Genomic DNA, 16,247 nt, shown 5'->3' on the forward strand with positions numbered 1-16,247 from the left:
CACACATTAGGGCACTAAAGGATCTTCTCGAAGCCCTGAGAGCCAAATACGACAGTCTTTCATTTCAGCTATAATTCTGCCCTCTAACTTAACGTTGCATTTAGCTCTGCCTCGGTTGCTCTTTAAAGTCTGTGAATAGAGCCAAAGCACTTTCCTCTGCCCTTGAGCTCTGAAGCAGCCTCTAGGTGTGGGCAGGTCTGATGAAAGTCCTTGACTAAATTAACAATGCATTAATCTGTGAGTGTCGCCTGCAAAGCCATTACAGATGTGCAGACAACCGATTGCATAACATGACTGACAGATATATTTGTAATTGCTTGAATGTGAAATAGGCGTATCGCGATATTCTGGTGTTGACGATAAATTATATTCAAAACATGAAATATTGATATTGTGTTAAATAAGGGTGTGACAATATACCGGTATTGGCGATAACCATAATATTTTAAATTAATAGCACACAATCACATATGATATTATGACACGTAAATAATCCAGCACCATTACCTGCTTGACATCCCAATGTACAATTGGTGTCGGTATTGCACCTTAACACTACCATCTGTCATAAAGCAGATGACGCAGCGCGCGCAGATACTACTGCCTTGCAAAATCATGTCGTCCGATAAGTCAGAGGATAGACTCTACCCACACTTAAAAAAAATAAGCTTGCCAGTATGGGAGTTTTTTGGATTTAGAGAAAATTACTCCTTAATCAGCCCAGCCTGCAGGACTTGCTGATCAACAGTGAGCGCAAAAGGGGGCAATACCAGCAACCTGTTCACCCATCTCGCATTTCGTCACTATACAGAGAGTAAGTTGTAATTATTTTGCTAGTCCTGAAACGGGAAATGTTACATTAACCTGCTAACTGCTGACACCTTTCTGTGTTTTGTTATATTTACAGGCTTTTAGTCCAAAAGTATGCTCATTCGGATAATTCTCAGTCTCAATGCTTTCATAGTGATGAGGGCTCAGGCTTTCAAGGTGCTAGATCTTCAGTAGTGCTCTTGCTGCAGGACACAATCAAGATGTCCCTTGCTAGGTTGAATTTGGACCCACCTCCTCCTGTTTTAGGCCTTTCAAACCTCTTGTATCATCCGGTTGCACGGCCGGAGGACTTGCAGATACCTAGCTGTACTGACTTTACCAAAGTGGTCTTTGCATTTCGCTCGGCTCCCTCATCCAGTCCGAATTGAGTAGCGCACACAATGACAGCAATAACTGAAGCCAAGGAGAAGGGACTCTGTAGCATGCCTCCTGTAATGCCATGTATTTCTTCCATAGTGGTATCTCCAGATGAAGCCCTGAAACATGAACTCTGCTGAGGTATCCCACTCTCGGATTAGGCCACCAACTCACCCTATGCCTACTCACCGTCACCCACCGAGAGATAATAGACACTCTCCATACTGTTGCTAGTGTTTTAGGGTCTGTGTAGGGACACTTTACAGACAACAAGCGGCTCCTCGAAACACTTGAGAAAGGCTATTGTCTACAGTTCCGTCGAAGACCCCTAGCAACACCCATGTCTGTCATACAGTGATCCAGGACCCTTGTCAGTCCCTTGCCCTATCGTGGAGGTCCAAAACCTGTTGGAGAAGAGTGTGATAGAGTCAGTAGCCCCCCATCTATCCCAGGGGATTCCACTCAAAATATTTTTTAGACCAGAAGAAAGATGGTAGCTTCAGGCACATCCTGGACCTCAGATGCTTAAACAAGAGCCTCAAGCATATTCATTTCCTCATGTTATGGACTGTAGATGTCAGACATGTGATCGAACTTGGAATGTGGTTCACCCTTCAGACTTGAAGGATGCATATTTCATATTCCAATTGCCCCACACCACAGAAGGTCCCTGTCGTTACCTTGGATTTGAGGGTAAACCTTAAGAAAAGCTCCCTAACCTGACACCAGTCATTGTGTTTTCTGGGCATGCACTTGGACTCCAGGTCAATGAGAGCCACCCTCAAAGATGGCAGAAATCAGGTATTGCGGAGGACCTTAGCAAGGTTCCAGGTTCATTGTAAGCTTCCCTCTTTCAGCTTTCCACAGGTGGCAGGTCTTCTCACAGCGACCTCATCGGTTATCCAGCAGGGTCTTTTGCATCTTCGTCCATTCCAATGGACAAGACCACAGTGGTATTTTAATTCAACCACCAGGGAGGCATGAGGTCTCTACACTGTCTCCAGTTGAGGAGAGTGCTTCTATTGTGGGCAAACAAACACTTCCTGACAGTCAGAGAAGCACACATTCCCAGTTGCTGCAACAGTGTGTTACTTCTCTGTTTGGGGCCGAAACCAGGGGAATGGTGTCTGCAGAAGGAGATTGTCGATCATTCTGGAAGATTTACGGAACAGCAGCAATGAACCTCTTTTCCAACAAGGCAACAAGACATTGCCTGATGTGGTTCTCGCCGCAAGAGGAACAAGGATTCCTAGGGCAGGGTGTCCTGGCCCACGAATGGCCAGACCTCCTTTTCTATGCCTTTCCCCCCATTCCGCTCTTCTAGTCCGTCCTGAGGCTGGTACAGGAGAAGCACCACAGACTTATTCTAGTGGCCCCCAGTTGGCCATACATGCCTTGGTTCAGCCTCCTATTAACTCTCACAACTGGTCCACCTCAGCCACTGCCAGCTCGGAAGGATCTGCTTTCACAGATGGACAGGGCACTGTGGCATGCTTCTCCGGACAGGTTGAAACTGTGTGTCTGGCCCCTGGGGATGCTTACTCAATATTCAACAGAAGTAAGTAAGGAGTAACACAGTCATGAGTGCTAGGGCACGTCACACTTATGCAAATTAATGGAAACAGTTTGTTTCATGGTGTGCAGATCGTACTCTCAGCCCAATCGATTGCCATATCAGCAAAGTGTTGGACTTTCTGCAGTACTTATTGGACGCTGGACGTTTTCCAGCGTTTTCCAGCCAACTCCGGTCAATTTTAACATTGAGCTCATTTCGAAGTTCGAAGTCCGCAGTAGTCGATTGTCGAGTTCGCGTGCGCGATCATTAGTTATATTAGTTACCAATGATCGCGCGCGCGAACTCGACAATCGACTACTGTGGACTTCGAACGAAAACAGGAAGTAAATACAGGTATGTGAGCTAGCTGAATTAACATCATTTTTATTAATATCTTTCACATCTACTGCAGTCAATGAGCTCAATGTTAAAATTGACCGGAGTTCTCCTTTAAGGTGTTTTTGGAAGCCCTGTCAGCACAATGGGATCCTATGGGGCCGGTGTCAATCGGTGCAAATAGGCTAGTGGTGGCTTTTCTTGAATGAGCTACAGTATGTGGCTTAAGCCACCAGCATGGGTAGTGTATACTCAGTGAGATTTGCGAGTGGTGTTGTACAGGATGTGTTCAACACCCTATGAGCCGATGGATCAAGCTGATATTAGAAATCTTTCTATGAAAACTGCTTTACTTTTAGCCATAACATCAACCAGAAGGGTCAGAGAGTTACATAGTCTGTTGGTGAGTTTGCAGTGTCAAGTGGGGGCCAGAGGGCAATCAAGTTACACTTTGGCCGGACCCAGCTTTCCATCCCAAGGTATTGTCAGCTCAGTTCACAAATCATCCTATTCAGCTGGCGGCATTTAGGAAGGAGGACAAGGCTTTCCAAGCAGCCCTTTGTCCAGTTCATGAATTGAGGCAGTATATGACTGCCTCAGGGCGTACCACGGACCAGCTATTTGTCTGTTTTGAGTCCGGTAGAAAAGGTGCACCCTTGTCAAAACAAAGGCTCGCTCACTGGGTGGTGGACACTATTGCTGAGGTGTATCGTAAGACAGACCATTATAATGCCTGCATCTGTTAGGTGTCATTCGACTTGGGCTGTGGCTACTTCTCGGGCAGCATTGCGTGGCGTGCCCCTCTCGGAGATATGTGCAGCAGCCACATGGGCATCACCTTGCAGGTTCACAAGGTTTCACAGGATTGATGTGGCTCCTATTTCTTTGATCAGCTTCACTGTGTTGCCAGAAAACTTTTAACTATCTTATCCTGTTCTTTACAAAGCAAAACTAATAAAACTTTAAGGGGGAAAGGTGGCATACCATTTGAAAAAATGTTGCTTATGAATAATTTAGCATACAGAATTAATTATAATAAAAAAATTATGTATATTTAGGCAAATATATAAGAGCCAAGGAACGACCAAAATTATTTGGATATTGGGCAGTCAAAAACAAATGTGCAAATGTCTCTTCTGCTTGTTTACAAAAAGAGCACAAGCTGCCAATCTCTACATATTTAAAATATTAGATTTGATGGGGTATATTTTTGTAATATTTTGTTGAAAAGTGATTTACCTGTTGGGAGATGGAAAAGCCAATGATGATGTCACCCTCAGGCACCTCCCAGGACACGGTTGCTGAATCAGCTCTCAGGTGCATGACTGACACATTAACCGGAGGGGGTGGACGGTCTTGAAACACAAGATAGATTAAATTAACTTTGAATCTTTGAGCCCTAATAATTGATATAACCTGTTAGGCTTTATTGCCCACTTATACTATGGTTGCATTAGAAAGCTTAAAAATGCTGCCTTCGGAGGTAAGAAAACATCAAGGCACGTTTGATTGCAATGTTAGCTTCACTTTTCACTTCCTGACTCCTGAGATACTTCATCTGACTGATTTTTGAAGACAGCATAGATGTGTCCTTTACAGTGAAGGACACATCTATGCTGTCTTCAAAAATCAGAAGACACAGGATTGATATCCCACAATCCTGTGCGTTCCATTCTGTGACAGTTGAGCTAAAAAAATAGATGGCATCTGAAAGTTGCGGTTGGTGGTCAGTTTGTGTGTAAATATGTGTTTTTGACCAACTTTTTCCACTTTTGATGTCATTTCTAGCGAGAAATTAGAATTTTAGTAAAAATATATTCGATTTGTTATCACCAAAGCTCTCTCTATTTTGTCTTAGATCATTAAACCATTATTTTGGCTCAGAAGTCCAAAATCAGTTTCATAATTAATAATTAATAATTTGTTACATTTATATAGCGCTTTTCTGTGTACTCAAAGCGCTTTACATTGAAGGGGGAATCTCCTCAACCACCACCAATGTGCAGCATCCACCTGGATGATGCGACGGCAGCCATAGTGCGCCAGAACGCCCACCACACACCAGCTTATTGGTGGAGAGGAGACAGAGTTATGAAGCCAATCAGTATATGGGGATGATTAGGAGGCCATGATGGACAGAGGCCAATGGGCAAATTTGGCCAGGATGCCGGGGTTACACCCCTACTCTTTTTTCGAAGAACATCCTGGGATTTTTAATGACCACATAGAGTCAGGACCTCGGTTTTAACGTCTCATCCGAAGGACGGTGCTCTTTTGACAGTATAGTGTCCCCGTCACTATACTGGGGTGTTAGGACCCACACAGACCATAGGGTGAGCACCCCCTGCTGGCCTCACTAACACCTCTTCCAGCAGCAACCTGGTTTTCTCAGAAGGTCTCCCATCCAGGTACTAACCAGGCTCAGCCCTGCTTAGCTTCAGTGGGCAACCAGTCTTGGGCTACAGGGTGATATGGCTACTGGTTTCATGAGGTTTCTCCGTCCCTAAAAGCTGGCTGCAAAGTCATTGCCTGATAGAGCAGCGAGGCAACAAGTCAGCTGCCTAAGATTTCGGATGCAGCCTATGTTATAAATTGTAGAGTGATAATAATAGAAATCACTGGCTGCTGTACTTACACTGATATACTGTTATAACATTTCCACTCTAATATTAGTGCAGCGAAGAAATATTTTCAAGAAAACCTCTAAAGCAATAACCTACTATCAAACATCAAGTCATGGACCAGCTATTATACCTTCCCATGAAAACACAACAATAATCTACAGGTCTGAAATATGTTGCTGTGCACTGTTTTTATTTGCTGTCCTTTTATAGACTATCTGAGTCGCTTGCCAAGAAAGCTTTCCAATCTGACCAATCAGATTTGGGAAGAAAAGCATTCTCTCTATGGCTCTATCTCCTCTTACCAGCTTGCTCTCTGAGGGTCTACAGCTTTCTCTAAAAGCAAATATAGTTTTATGCAAAGCTACAGTACATTCCCTTTTTCCTTAATGCCAGTACAACCCTCCTGAGCAACATGTTTAAATTGGGATCTTTAAAAGTAGTTTGGGTCCATTATGCTGTTTGCTATACTACCAGTTAACCACTTCATTTGTGATTAAACGAGTCAGCGTTCAGAGGAGGCGACAAAGTGACTGTATCGAAATCAGATTGACAATGGCAAAAACACCAGGGATCAGCCAGGTTTCATAAAAACTCAAAGAAAGGAAGTGTTCACTTCAAAACAATATGTTTTATTGAAATTGCTTTCCGAAATTGATTGAATCCAGCGCATTTTGTCCTATGTGGGACTTTTATGCAGGACCTTTTTTTTAATTCAGCTCAGCTGTAGGGTGCCTGATCATGATTTAGGAAGCAATAGACAAGCTAATTAGTCTATAAAAAAAACAAGGAGAACAATGACAGATTCAAAAGTCAAGCACATGCCTCTGTCGGTGTGGTGAAAATAGAAAGGCAGTGACCTAGACTGAACTGCGAGAGCATTTTTTAGCATCTCCTCTGAGCAGTGCTCTAATGGACTTTGTGTGTTTGTGTGGGCGATTGCAAAAAGGGGAAGGGGTGTTGTTTTGTTCCTGCACCCAAGCCCATGCAATAACATCAACAATAACATATACAGACTCTTAGCTAAGTTACATAACAGCTGTTTTGAAATAAGTTGTGGCTCGTTGCACAACGATTCTGTTCCAGATCTGTACGATGCATCTTTTCCAGAGGTCCACAAAGTTGACAGGCCCTTTAAAAGAGTAGTGTACAAAATAATGCCTGAAAATCATATAAAGTCAAACACTCATATTTCTTCTGATCAATAATAAAATTGCATAAATATATATAATTAAAATTGTATACAATAAATTGTGTTTTAAAAATATGCCAAATTTGGTAACACATGCCTGAAACTCATATTTCTACTAATAAATATTAAATTAGCATAAAAACAAGTGTTTTACAAATTAATGTATTTTAAGAATATGCCAGATTGGGTAAGACTATATATTTTTTGTCATTTTGTTATGCCAGAGTGGAATTTTTTGGGGAATGGAGGTGGCCCAGGAAACAGCTGGCCAAGCACATCATCACTTTCAATAATACCCCATTTTTTTCTTATTATTCTCTTAATTTGTTCTCCCTCTGTACTATACGTAGTGACAAAAATGGGTCTGTTGTTTTGTTTTTGTTTTGTTGGCTTAGGTGGGTTTCTTTGTAGAAGTGATGCCCCTATTTACAAATTTGGCCCTGATATATGCATGCTTTCTGGAGAGTTGTGCTTTTATAAACCTGTTCCTTAAAACGTGACGTCATCTCTTTTGCTTTACACTCAAATGAATTGTCTTGGTCTCAAATTCTCCTGACTCTCTTCAATTGCCCATGAGGAACATTTTCCTTCAACCACTTAGGGTGGAAGCTTTTAGCATGCAGAATGGTGTTCCTGTCAGTAGGTTTTCTAAACACTGAAGTGTATAGGGCACCATGATCGTCTTTAAAGATAGTACTGATTAATACAATCTTTACTAAATTCCAAAGTCTAATGATAATGTATTTGAAGTAGGCATTCTTTTCCTGGTTTAAGAAAAAATCTTCTTCCCATTTTCCCAGAATAGTGACCCATCTACCGTACAGGCCTGTGGGATTGACAATATACCACTGTCACTAAGGAAAGGGGACAGACAAAAACAACTAAACCAGAAAGTTTCTGGATTGACAAACTGCAGGCTACTAGATACCCAGGCCTGAACGAAGAACTTGATTTTAGTGTTTTCCTGTAAACCACACCCTTTATTTCTATTTTTATTTTATTTGATCTATTTTTACTTTTATATGTTTTATAGTGTTGTAGTGTAGATGTTGTATCCCAAAAACAATAAAGGCTTTTTAATCTTTCTTAAGAGAGTGCCTTGGAGTTTCCTGACTTGTTGCTACATATGATTATCCCATCCAAAGAGCACCTCAAGCAAACATTTTGAGTCCTGGAAGCGCTCCTCTACAGACATTTGCTATAACGGGGTTGCCTTAGGTGGGGATCGAACCCGGGTCTGCAGTGCTTAAGTGCAAGGTGTCTTCCACTGAGCTATCTCCCCAACAGTTGAACCCAAAAGCAGAAGAGAAATGATCCAGAAAGTCTGTTGCTTTCCAAAAATAATCTTTACTTGAAGAAAAAATACAAAGTACAAATAAACAAGGAAAGCCGAGCTTCCATTAAACAGAGAAACAAAATAGACACGAGGGTCAAAAAGGCTTAATAAAGTACAAACTTAACTTGAGAACTGGTCACAAAGCACTGAGACACAGAGTACATAGTCTCAAGACTGAACACAAAGGCAGGGAACAAACAGACTTATAAAGGGCTAGACACAGGTGATGGGAATGAGGGTTAACGAGCAGAGTGCTGAACAAGGTTAGGGACGTTGGCACCATCTGCAGGAGTGGAGAGAACAGGACCCAGAGTATAAGTGCCATCTGTAGGCCTGGAGTAAGCATGGCATAGAAGACTCAAGGAGAGCACCCCCTGCTGGTCAGGAAGGGAACAGCAACCCAAAGATGAGATCTTTACAGGAGCCCCTCCCCTAGGAACGGCTCCCGACGTTCTTCTGGCAGTTCCCTCGGGCCCGGTGAAACTCTGAGATTAGAGTCGGATCCAGGATGTCTCGAGCAGGAACCCAGGTCCGCTCCTCCGGACCATAGCCCTCCCAGTCCACCAGATATTGAGTTCTCCCGCGGACCTGGCGAGAATCAAGCAGTCTGCGGACCGTGTAAGCTGGCCTGCCATCAATGATGCGAGGTACTGGGACAGGCATCCTAACTGGGGACAGAGTAGAGCAAACAACAGGCTTCAACCGGGAAACATGAAAAGTGGGGTGAACCTTCATGGACCTGGGCAGATGGAGTCGATAGGAAACTGGATTAATCCTCCGGAGGACCTTGAATGGACCGATGTATCGTGGGGCCAGCTTGCGGGATTCCACCCGCAGAGGAAGATCTCGGGTTGACAGCCATACTCTTTGCCCTGAGCGAAGCGTGGGTCCCAACCTCCGGTGTCGGTTAGCCTGCCTCTGTTGTTGTCAGGTGGCTCTCAATAAGGCAACACGTGCTCTTTGCCAGGAACGTCGGCACCGGCGGACCAGCTGAGTAGCAGCAGGGACGTCAACCTCTGGCTCCTGTCCAGGAAACAGAGGGGGAGAGAAACCATACTGACATTCAAAAGGAGACATGTCTAGGGAGGAATGGTAAAGGGTGTTATGTGCAAATTCAGCCCAAATTAATCGAGAGCTCCATGTGGATTGATTGTCGGCAACCAGGCATCTTAATGTCCTTTCAATGTCTTGATTTACCCTCTCTGTCTGGCCGTTGGACTGGGGGTGGAAGCCAGAAGACAGACTGATGGAAGATCCGATGAGCCGGCCGAATGCCTTCCAGAACCGGGAAGTAAACTGTGGACCCCGGTCAGAAACCATATCCTGCGGGAAGCCGTGGATCCTGAACACATGCCTCATCAATAGTTCTGCTGTTTGGTTTGCTGTGGGGAGCTTGGGCAAAGGTAAGAGATGGCAAGTCTTTGAAAATCTATCCACCACCACCAGAATTACCGTATTTCCTTGAGACTGTGGTAGGCCTGTGATGAAGTCCAAGGAAATGTGGGACCAAGGGCGTCTGGGAATAGGAAGTGGGTGTAGCAAGCCTTGAGGATGGGTTCTAGACTCCTTATTCTGGGCACAAACGGAGCAAGCAGCGACAAAGGCCCGGACATCTTTGTGCAGTTTAGGCCACCAGAACCTCCTCTGGACAAGCTTGCATGTTCTGGTAGTACCCGGGTGTCCAGAAGGGAGGGAAGCATGAGCCCACTGCAATACCTTAGAACGCAGACCTTTAGGGACAAAGAGGCGCCCAGGAGGGCCATTACCTGGTCTAGGCTGCTGCAGATGAGCCATCTTGACAGCCGTCTCAATATCCCACTGGATAGGGGCCATCACCCTGGAAGTGGGAATAATGGGTTCTGGAACGGACTCCTCCTCTTGTGGCTCAAACTGTCTCGAGAGTGCATCTGGTTTGAGATTCTTGGAACCTGGGCGATAGGAAAGAGTGAAGTTAAATCGGTTAAAAAAGAGGGCCCAACGAGCTTGTCGAGAGTTCAACCTCTTCGCCTCCCGGATGTAAATGAGGTTTCTGTGGTCCGTCCACCTCCTATAAAAATTGGAAAAGCCTAGAAATCGCTGTACCTGCTTCACAGAAGTTGGATGGGGCCAACCCAGGACTGCCTGAATCTTGCCAGGATCCATATGGAGGCTCCCCTTGGACACATGGAAGCCTAGAAATGAGACTGCTGGAACATGAAACTCACTCTTTTCCAACTTCACAAAGAGTTTGTGTTTCAGCAGCTGGACCAGAACCTGCCGAACATGCTGAACATGTTCCTGGTAGTTGCGGGAAAATATGAGTATGTCATCAAGATACACAAACACAGATGTATTCAGCATTTCTCTAAGAGCATCGTTAATAAAGGCCTGGAATACGGCTGGGGCATTAACCAGGCCGAATGGCATTACCTGGTATTCGTAGTGGCCCGTTGGAGTGTTGAATGCAGTCTTCCACTCGTCTCCCTCACGGATTCTCACTAGATGGTAAGCATTACGAAGGTCCAGCTTAGTAAATATGGTGGCACCCTGCAAGATCTCAAAAGCCGTGGTCATGAGGGGAAGAGGGTACCGGTTCTTGATGGTAATATGGTTTAAGCCTCGGTAGTCTATGCAGGGTCGGAGGCTGCCATCCTTCTTTTCAACAAAGAAAAAACCAGCTCCTGCAGGTGAGGTGGAAGGACGGATGAATCCACTGTCCAGAGCTTCTTTGAGGTATTTGTCCATGGCTAATCTTTCAGGACCAGAGAGAGATTGAGCAAGCGGTGATCCACATCTCCCCTACTAGCTGGATGATGGAAAACTTTCTTCATCTCAGAAATGAAGTCTTGACTGTTGGCAGTAAGTAAAGATCTCTGATCCCACAAGGCTGAGGCCCAGTCCAGTGCCTTGCCAGAGAGAAGGGTAATGATGTAAGCCACTCTACTACTTTCAGTGGGAAAACTGCTGGGCTGGAGCTGGAAGGCCAGTGTACACTGGGTAATGAAACCTCTGCATCTCTCAGGACTGCCATCGAATCGTTCAGGGGCTGGTAGTCTGGGCTCTAATGGTAAAGCAGCCATGGATCTAGGTGGAGGATCAGGAGGTTGGTCTCGGGATGAAGAGGCTTGAGACTGGTTACTCAAAAGGTGAAGGATCTCTGCCAGAGCCTGATCGTGCCTCTGAACGGTAGCAGCTTGATCCGAAAGGGCTGACAGAATCCGTTCTACGTTTGTGGGTGGTGAACACTCTTCCGCTGGGCTTGCTTCCATGGTTCAGTCTTGCTATAACGGGGTTGCCTTAGGTGGGGATCGAACCCGGGTCTGCAGTGCTCAAGTGCAAGGTGTCTTCCACTGAGCTATCTCCCCAACAGTTGAACCCAAAAGCAGAAGAGAAATGATCCAGAAAGTCTGTTGCTTTCCAAAAATAATCTTTACTTGAAGAAAAAATACAAAGTACAAATAAACAAGGAAAGCCGAGCTTCCATTAAACAGAGAAACAAAATAGACACGAGGGTCAAAAAGGCTTAATAAAGTACAAACTTAACTTGAGAACTGGTCACAAAGCACTGAGACACAGAGTACATAGTCTCAAGACTGAACACAAAGGCAGGGAACAAACAGACTTATAAAGGGCTAGACACAGGTGATGGGAATGAGGGTTAACGAGCAGAGTGCTGAACAAGGTTAGGGACGTTGGCACCATCTGCAGGAGTGGAGAGAACAGGACCCAGAGTATAAGTGCCATCTGTAGGCCTGGAGTGAGCATGGCATAGAAGACTCAAGGAGAGCACCACCTGCTGGTCAGGAAGGGAACAGCAACCCAAAGATGAGATCTTTACATTTGGTAAATAAATATACTATTTGGGACACTATTTGGTAAACATCAAAAGTGTAATGTATTTGTGGAAAGTGGCAACAAAAAAAGCATAGCGTCTAGAACAAAACCTATAATGCATCACAATGCTGAATGATCACTCTCAGTATCAGACTGATAATCAATGTCCTGAGTTGATGCCCAAGGAGGTCACACTAGTATGGCAGCACTCCTTTCCATGCAGCCATGATCATCATGCACAATGGGGGCTGATTATGCTGGTCTTCCTTGCCCTCAGCAATAGCTGTGTAAATTGGATGGAGAGAGGTCTGACTCCAGCTCTGCGCCATGGATAATTATTTAGAGGAAGAAGAGGGCCACCTCGGTGAAGGCTGACTTGCACATCAAAGCGTCTATAGGTCACATGCATCGAATCTTCAATTTTAATGAGTCTCCAGGTTTGCAGCTACATCATTGTTTTTGTGTAATTCTTATTATTAAGCTGTACATATACACACTGGCGGAGGATGTATATGTTATATAAGATATTTGTACAATGTCACACATGCAAAGAGGCCGCAAGTCGGACTGGAACGTGGACAAGGGAAGTATACGTTCGGCTGTTGGCACATTAATAAACAGCACAATTGCGAGAATTAACAAGTCAATGCTGGGTCGCTTACATTTATAGACAATATAGCCAGCTACTTTGTTTTGCTTCATGAATGAAAATAATTCCAAACAAACCAAGAGCTGTCTTGCAACTGAGGAGCATTTTTTTTTGTACATGAATGAATCAGCTGTGTTGAACGAATCGCTTGATTGAATAATTCAGTCACTCACTCAAAGTTCCACTCAAAGTTAAAAAAAATAAAAAAAAAAAAATAAAAAAATCACTCACTCATAAAGATGTCCCCGTAATGAATCGCTGAGAAATCGCCCGGTACTTTTGGAATGCTGCTCGACTAATCAGATCCGAGAGCAAGAACTAACTATTGTTTCAAGATATTTTCTGCATCCAAACAATTTACAGACACATTTGTCAGATAATAGAAGGGCTAAATAATTTTGTTTTTGTCCATTTGAGAAGAAATCACTGCTATAGTGTGTTGTTACAGGAACTAAAAGCCGGTCCAGTTTCATTCCATCTGTCCGGCAGATGCTCAGAGAAAAATTAAAGATTTTCATAAACTGATATCATGGGAGAACATCTGCAGGGGTCATTTCTGCCACATCAACAATTGTATTTGCACCTCAGACTCATGATTACGACTGGTGATTTGTCACAGAAAGCAGTGCAGTTTGATGGCAAATGAATGTACAGAATGTACTAATGACATAATGAATTGCCTTTTTTTTTTTAAATATATAAACTTAATATAATGAACTTTCTTCACTGACTGGGAAAAGGTGGTTCTTGTGAAATAATTCACCAGGTTTTTGTCATTTTAGTGACATTTACCTCACTCTTCCCCAGCAAGAGCTCATTGTCCTTGAAGTAATAGGGTTTGAGAGTAGCTTCAAAATACATGGCCAGACATAAGCTCTTTAGTGATGAGGAAAATAATTGTTTAGATAAAGGAAGACGTGAGTTTTGGTGGTCTGGCAGGCATTTGCAATGTATTATCTCACTGCCTGAATAAATTAAAATAAAATTGTCATTATTTACCCACCCCAACTCATTCCAGTCTAAAATTATTTTTCCAAAGCATTACACATCTCTAAGGTTTTGTTCATTGATTTATTCTGCTAAGCTACAAAAACATATTATATTATATATTATACATGTCTTAAATCTTAAATAAACCAGCTCCCACTTTTGTTGTAAGGAAAACGAAAGCTCAAAAATGTTGTAGTATCTCATTTTGCATTTAAAAAAACCATACTGGACAGCGAAGAGTGAGAATATAACAACAAAATCATAGTTTTTATGTGGATTATTGCTTTAAAGTCATGTTGCAGCAAACATATGGAAGGTATCAGTCTTTAGTAACTACTGTTGTCTATATCCTTACTAAAATATATGTCAGAAGTTGAAGTATCTTGCACTGCAAAAGTTGATGAATATACTGATGCAAGCTTTGCTTACTTTCATTAGTACCTAAAAAGAAGGGATTTAAATGTGTATAGCGCTAATAAAGCCTAGACCCACATAAAAACAGAATACATTTTATGTGAAATAAGTCTCACTCTCAAGCAAGCACAAGTCAGATGCACTCAAATATGTTACATAACAGAAAGAGGAGAGCAGGTCACCTTGGTAATACACTGAGCATACAGTTAAAAAGCAAGAGGCCACATGAGATACAGACATCCTGTCAGAGTAATCCACATGTAACAGGCACATAGCATTTCAGCTGGTCTTCATGACTGAGAGTAGACACGGGCAATTCCAATTACAAATCCACATGCAAGTTCAACTACAATCCACAAGTATATGAAAGCAGAATAAACATGTGTTCAGAGTCAGCCGCATTTAAATAGCATCAAGGCAGAATTTTGCGTGGCTTTGATCCAACTAACTTAAAATACACAATTATGCTGCAAAAAAACCTGGATTGCTTTTCCCTCCTTTTTTCTTTAAATGTTAAGTAATGCAAGTCCTCCCAACTGTTTAAATTGCAAATGTGTATATTGATTCCTTCAGCCTTCTTATCCAAATTAAGGATTTAAAAAGGCGGCATCAAAGGTCGGTTTGGTGAATGCAATAAAGAGAACACAACAAAAATGTGTCATTTGTCTTTACCACCTAAATGTGGCATCTCTCTCACACGTCTCTGTCCAAAATGTTATCTCATGCTCTAATGTCCTCCAGGCATGCAATGGATTCTGGAAAGGGATTAGTTCTTCATGATAGATTTTGTGAAATGTTATGCTGTCTGATCCTTTCAGGGTAGACAATGCACTCACAGATGGAGCTGTAGGGTGTTCTATCAACACAAAGCCGTAAACTGTATAGGCAGCGCGTCTCAGCCTCAGGGGAGCACTGCACTTTCCCAGCAGAGCGAGATGTCACTGTAACACCAGAGCACCCCACACTTCAACGGTCATTGGGTTTCCCAAGGACAAGATGGAGAACTCAAGCATAGGATATTTTGCAAGAGCAACATGATTGCAAGTATGGGGTTTATACATACAGGTATATCCACCTTCTTCTTTTTTTTTAAATCAGAGCTATTGTAAACTTGAATATGCAAGGGTTCCAGTGTCATCCACTTCTGGTTGTTTAAGATGTAGGCAACAAAAACAGTCTGTTATGTTGCTTGATATTGCAAACTTTGTTACTATAGTATTTGAATGTATTATGGTAATGATAAACACATTGTTTTGTAGCGCAAACAGTTTTACCATTTTTGCGCTACAAACCAGTTTGCTAATAATTACGACAATACAATAAATAATTTGGTAATAATTATTAGTTTGCAATATCAAGCAGCATAACAAGCTGTTTTTTTACAGCTACAAATGACACCGCAGAAGCCTCGTACATTCAAGTTCCAAGTAGCCACGCATTCTCACGTTAAAAATGAGGTGGATAGCAGCTAATGAATTGGAGGTCTCGCACATTCACAGAAAATGTCTTACCATTATTGCAAAATAAGGTGGATAAACTTGCTTATTTTAGACACAAAAGTTTGGGTTTTGGGTTCAGTTTTTGGCAGTTTTGCCTGGCTGTGTTCTCTAGTTAGGTTCCTTGGTTGTTAATTGGTTTGACGCACCTGTTTTAGTTCAGTTGACTACCCTCCCTCTGTATTTAATGACTTCTTTTTGTTCATCATTCGGTCTTGTCAATGTTAACGTATACCATCCTTCTTTATTCTCCTGTATAGTAAATAAAGATTGTTCCATCGAGTCTCCAGTGCCTTGCATGTTGAAGACCGATCTGTGACAGTCAGTTACTTTTTTTTTTTGTTCCGCAAACATACAAAGTCACAGAGTCAGCTGAGCTGCCACATGTCTCTTAACACACAATAGAGGCGTTTCATTCCTGAACGAATGAATCAGTGGGTTTGAAAGATCCAGTTGAATGAATGATTCAATGACTCACTCATAAGGAGTCGTAACAAAAATAATATTTTTTACAGTATATGTCCAGTTACTATGTCTGATTTGCTTCTTTAATGAAAATACTTCCAAACAAACCAAGACCGGCGCATCTCAGAGCAACATGCAGAAGTGGTGTTTCAGCGTTGTACTTCTAAAGATGGTCACTTGTTGCCATGCTGG

The 16,247-nt window shown here is 42.8% G+C and overlaps 1 protein-coding gene across 3 annotated transcripts in view; it reads right to left on the minus strand.

Annotated features, from left to right (window-relative positions):
- Positions 1-16,247, minus strand: part of fndc4a (fibronectin type III domain containing 4a) — a 56,235-nt gene that overhangs the window by 37,047 nt on the left and 2,941 nt on the right. For all 3 annotated transcript variants that reach the window (XM_056264484.1, XM_056264483.1, XM_056264485.1), the window contains exon 2: positions 4,319-4,434. In XM_056264484.1, the coding sequence (XP_056120459.1) occupies positions 4,319-4,434 (116 nt within the window). The remainder of the gene's footprint in view (positions 1-4,318; positions 4,435-16,247) is intronic.

This window comes from Rhinichthys klamathensis, unplaced genomic scaffold (assembly GCF_029890125.1).
Source record: "Rhinichthys klamathensis goyatoka isolate OS25496 unplaced genomic scaffold, OSU_Roscu_1.1 h1tg000221l_1, whole genome shotgun sequence".
Lineage (NCBI taxonomy): Eukaryota > Metazoa > Chordata > Actinopteri > Cypriniformes > Leuciscidae > Rhinichthys > Rhinichthys klamathensis.